General features: G+C 39.3%; 1 protein-coding gene across 1 annotated transcript; it reads right to left on the bottom strand.

The window, feature by feature from the left end:
- Positions 1 to 242: 242 nt before the first annotated feature.
- Positions 243 to 585, bottom strand: LOC125481514 (E3 ubiquitin-protein ligase ARIH2-like; the record flags this gene model as incomplete). Its single annotated transcript, XM_048593177.1, has 1 exon — positions 243 to 585. A coding segment is annotated over exon 1 (234 nt), but the record flags the coding sequence as incomplete, so codon positions are not given.
- Between the last annotated feature and the right edge of the window lie 3,979 nt (positions 586 to 4,564).

Raw genomic sequence — 4,564 nt, 5'->3', positions numbered from 1 at the left:
CATGCAAGTAAGTGTTAGTTGGGTTGCTACCACCCAAACAATTATAACACACCATGAGTTAGTGAAAGAAGAAAATTTACAAAGCACCACAGTAGCTTAGAATTATGTTTGCACAAATTTGAATTAAAATAAATTTGTGTAATGAGTTTTGCTTAAGTTCTTCTGCACTTTCAAAGTAGACACCCAACATTTGGAAATGGTCAAACTTGCAAAATGGCCCAAAATTTCTTGCAAAGTCTTACCTTTAGAGCATCTGCCATGGTATCGACTTGTTCATTTAGCACATTCTCTGACTCTTTGTACGACAGACATGTGAACTGATATTCCTCTGGATCAAAGGCATCCGCACCTTGCTGCTCCACATCACACTCTACTCCCTCGTAATAGGCACTCATATCGCCCTGGTCTTCCTCCTCAGAGTCTCCATTATAGTCATCATTACTGTCAGAACTCTGGCTATTCATATCCACTGACATGGTCACAGCTGCAACAATTGACCACAAACTTGGCCAAACCCAACAACAAAATGTAGTACTGTATTTATAAAGTCAGCGGTCACTTCCACTCTTCATCTGTCTTTTGGATTACTGGAAAACAAACAATCATCAAAATTAGTAAATACTGTAGATTACCAATAACAAAGTAGTAATTCAAACGTCCTTCACCTCTTAGAAATATGGCTCTGTGCTGAGATATGGTTCCACAGATCACGTAATCTAACCCTTATTCAATTTACCAATGTTCTAATCCAAAGGATTAAATACATTTACAAAAGTAACAAAATGCACATCATAGGTTAACAAGGATAACAGCTGCAAGCCTCATGCAAGATATTCATGTTGAAGGATCATAAATATCGAATTTTATTTCTGAATAGGTTCAGACATTTACAGGACAGAAGACAGCCATTCAGTCCATCATATTCACACCAATGAACATAGATCGACTGCAGTAATCCCATTTTCCATCTTTTGGACCTCAGCCCTGAAGACTATGGCAAACCAAGTGAATATCTAAACACTGTTTTAAATGCTACCAAACTTTTTGACTCAACCACCATTGACTGCCATCAGCCTGCGGATGAAATAATTTCTCAACTCTACTCAGCCTTCTACCTCTTACCTTAATCTATGCCCCCTGGATATGGACTCCCCTTGAATCGTGGAAAAAGTGCCTTCCTACCCACCCTCTGCCCCTCAATCTTATACACCTCTATCAGGTGCCCTCTCAACCTTCGCTGCTCCTAGGAAAACAACTCCAGCCTATCCAATCTTTTCTCATATCTCAGACCCTCCTTCGGTCAAGCTACTATCACCAAACTATTAATCCAGAGATGCAAAATATATTCAGGGGACCCAGTGCGAAACCCACCATGGCAGGTAGTAGAATCTGAATTCAATAAAACTCTGGAATTACAAGTCTAATGATAACCATGAAACAACTATCAATTGTCACAAAGACCCAACTAATTCACTGATGTCCTTTAAGGAAGGATCCTGCCACCCTTACCTGATTTTGCCTATAGGCACATCCAGATTCTCAACAATGTGGCTGACTCATACCTGGGTAATTAGGTATGGGCAACAAATGTTGGTCCTAGCCAGCAATGGCTACATCCAGTGAATGAATAAAAATAAGGCCCAAACAGCATCCTGGTAAATCTCCTCTGCATCATCTCCCACGTAGTCACATATTTCTTATAATTTGGTGCTTACATTTAGGTTATGAATTAACTCAAACCCCTAAGGTAAGACAGTCATGGGTTAAGGTCTAGCTCAAAAGGCTCCAGTGTGTGCTCTGTGGGACACATCAGCGCAGTGCTGAAGATCTAAGTGCTACCCTGACTTAATGCCTTATCCGACTGATCAGGTAGATCCTCATAGTCACAAGGTATTAATCGAAGAGTGGAATGTTCCAGTTTCTTGGCCAATAATTGCCATTTATTTGTTACGTGCAAAGTTGATTGCTACATTTTCTTCCCCACTGTCACTTCAAAAAGTAATTCATGAACCAAATACTTCAGCACATTGAGAAGATATGATAACGCTTTCGTAAATTCAATTTCTCTGGTTCATATGGTAGCAGGAAACCACACTGATGCTTTAAAGGGAAGCTTGCTAAGAACATAAGGAAGCGAGATAGGATACAAGGTTACGTTGACAGGGTGAAATGTGGTAGTGAGGCAGGAAGCTCTTGTACCAATTGGGCCAATGGCCTATTTACATAGTTAATTATGGTCAGCACTCATGACAAATAATGCGACCTTGGTGTATAAACTGTATTAAAACATTCAGTGAATTAATCCTGGTTTATTAGCACTTTAGAAATTAATGCATTACTTGATCAATCCTGTACGTCATATCAGGGACCCCCGGAGAGTCAACGGAAAAGATATTTAATTTACAATAAATGGGTAAACACTGAAGGCCATTGACTTGTTTCCAGCTCAGCATCAAGGAACAACTGGAGTTAGAAACCCCAGAGTTTGAAAGCTTGAATATCAGTTCAGATGCAAATTTAGCTTCCTCTCCTCACATGTGTAGGGTTGTTCAGGGAAAGCACAGTCATGTTAGTTTAATTTGTAAAGCTTCCAAACCAAAAGTGTCTGATTAGTAATCTGGTCATGGAAAACCGAGGAAGCTTAAGCTCTCAGTTTTGTTAACATTCATGTCAAGACTTAATAGTTCACAGGACAGAAACTGGAGACCATCAGTCAAGTTGAACTTCAACATTTGATACAGAGGTGCAATTTCAATGATTTTGAATCTAAGTGATGGTGTTGGGAAGTTGGTTGAAAAATTAGCTAGACAAACCTCAAAACACAGCAAGAAGTGTTCTGCATTTAGATTGCACGTTTTTATTTTTTCTATGGAATAAGCTTCTATGCTGTTACTCAAGAAACTTTACAAACTTGTGTGGTTGCATTTCAGTGGCTGACTGAAGGCAGATTTCATTCTAGGATCTAACTTGTCTACTGGTACCATCAACTGGGATCATTACAACAAAGTTTTCATGCTTTGCCTTAACAGATGTTGAGTTATCTCATCTCCTGGTAGTTTGATGCTCAACAATTGGACTGATCACCTCTTGATTATGGAGAGATAAGGACAAATAAAATCAAGCAGACATTCTGTTCTTTATCACAATACCAAGGTATCAAGCAAGAGCCCAATTCAGATAAATACCTTACTAAACCATGTAGAATCACTTGGATTAAATTATTTCACAGCTTAATAAAAAAGATTTCAAAAACAGTATGGGAAACTCGAGAAAGAAAGGCACTTGCAAATTAAACACCAAAATTACATTTAGCTGATAGAGCAAGACAGTGACAAGGGGACAATTTCCTGTGCAGATTAATGATGGCTGTGTAAAATTTTTTGCACTCCTGCCCTGCTCAGATTTATCTGTATGTATTGCTGACAGTATAGAATTTATATCAAGTTAAAACTTAGATGTAGAACATATTTAAATAACATTGCATTGAAGGCTGCATCCAGACAAATCATCTCTGCATGTTCAACACACTTGAAACAGTTGCTTCTGAAAACAGTTTAAACTGGTTAAGAGCAACAAGCTCTTCAACCACTTTATACCATAGGCAGAAGTGCACCAGGGTAACAGTTTTTATGGCCATGGGTTGGTTTTCTTTGCTTTATTCTGGCAATGACTTTAGAATGAATCAAAATTCTTGAACTATGCTGGCGTCAAGGACATTGGGAGCATGTTGATGACAAACTACACACGGTCTCTTTGGGTGCGCCAGTCCAAGAGCTGTGACGTAACATCATAAATCGAAGCCAAAACTCCCAGAAACAACGTCTTAGTCTGAGGAGAATTAAAGAAGCATGTATCTACAACCAAACTTAAAAGCAAATATGGTTCAGTATTTCCAGTTTTCATTTCATAATTAACTTTTGATAATCTCCCTCCAATAAACATTACTTGCGATTTTACCTTAGCTGAAATTAAATAGTTTGCAAGAACACTAGAACAAAAGAACATCAGAACTAGGAGCAGGAGTAGGCCGTCTGGCCCTTCGAGCCTGCTCCGCCATTCAACAAGATCATGGCTGATCCTTTCGTGGACTCAGATCCACTTACCGCGTTCTCACTGTATCCCTTAATTCCTTTGTTGTTCAAAAAAAATCTACCTTTTTTTTAAAAACATTTACTGAAGTAGCGTCAACTACTTCACTGGGCAAGGAATTCCATAGATTAACAACCCTCTGGGTGAAGAAATTCCTTCTCAGTTCAGTCCTAAATCTGCTCCTTCTAATCTTGAGGCTATGCCCTCTTGTCCTAGCTTCACCTGCCAGTGGAAATATCCTCTCTACTTCTATCTTATCTATTCCCTTCATAATTTTATATGTTTCTAGAAGATCCCCCCTCAATCTTCTGAATTCCAATGAATATAATCCCAATCTACTCAGTCTCTCCTCATAAGCCAACCCCCTCAACTCCGGAATCAACCTAGTGAACCTCCTTTGCACCCCCTCCAGTGCCAGTACGTCCTTTCTCAAGTAAGGAGACCAAAACAGCACACAGTACTCCAGGTGTGGCCT

Source organism: Rhincodon typus, unplaced genomic scaffold, assembly GCF_021869965.1.
Source record: "Rhincodon typus isolate 14 unplaced genomic scaffold, sRhiTyp1.1 hic_rhity00002437, whole genome shotgun sequence".
Classification (NCBI taxonomy): Eukaryota; Metazoa; Chordata; class Chondrichthyes; order Orectolobiformes; family Rhincodontidae; genus Rhincodon; species Rhincodon typus.
The sequence above is the reverse complement of the archived record's forward strand: the minus strand, read 5'-3'. Positions and strand labels throughout refer to the sequence as shown.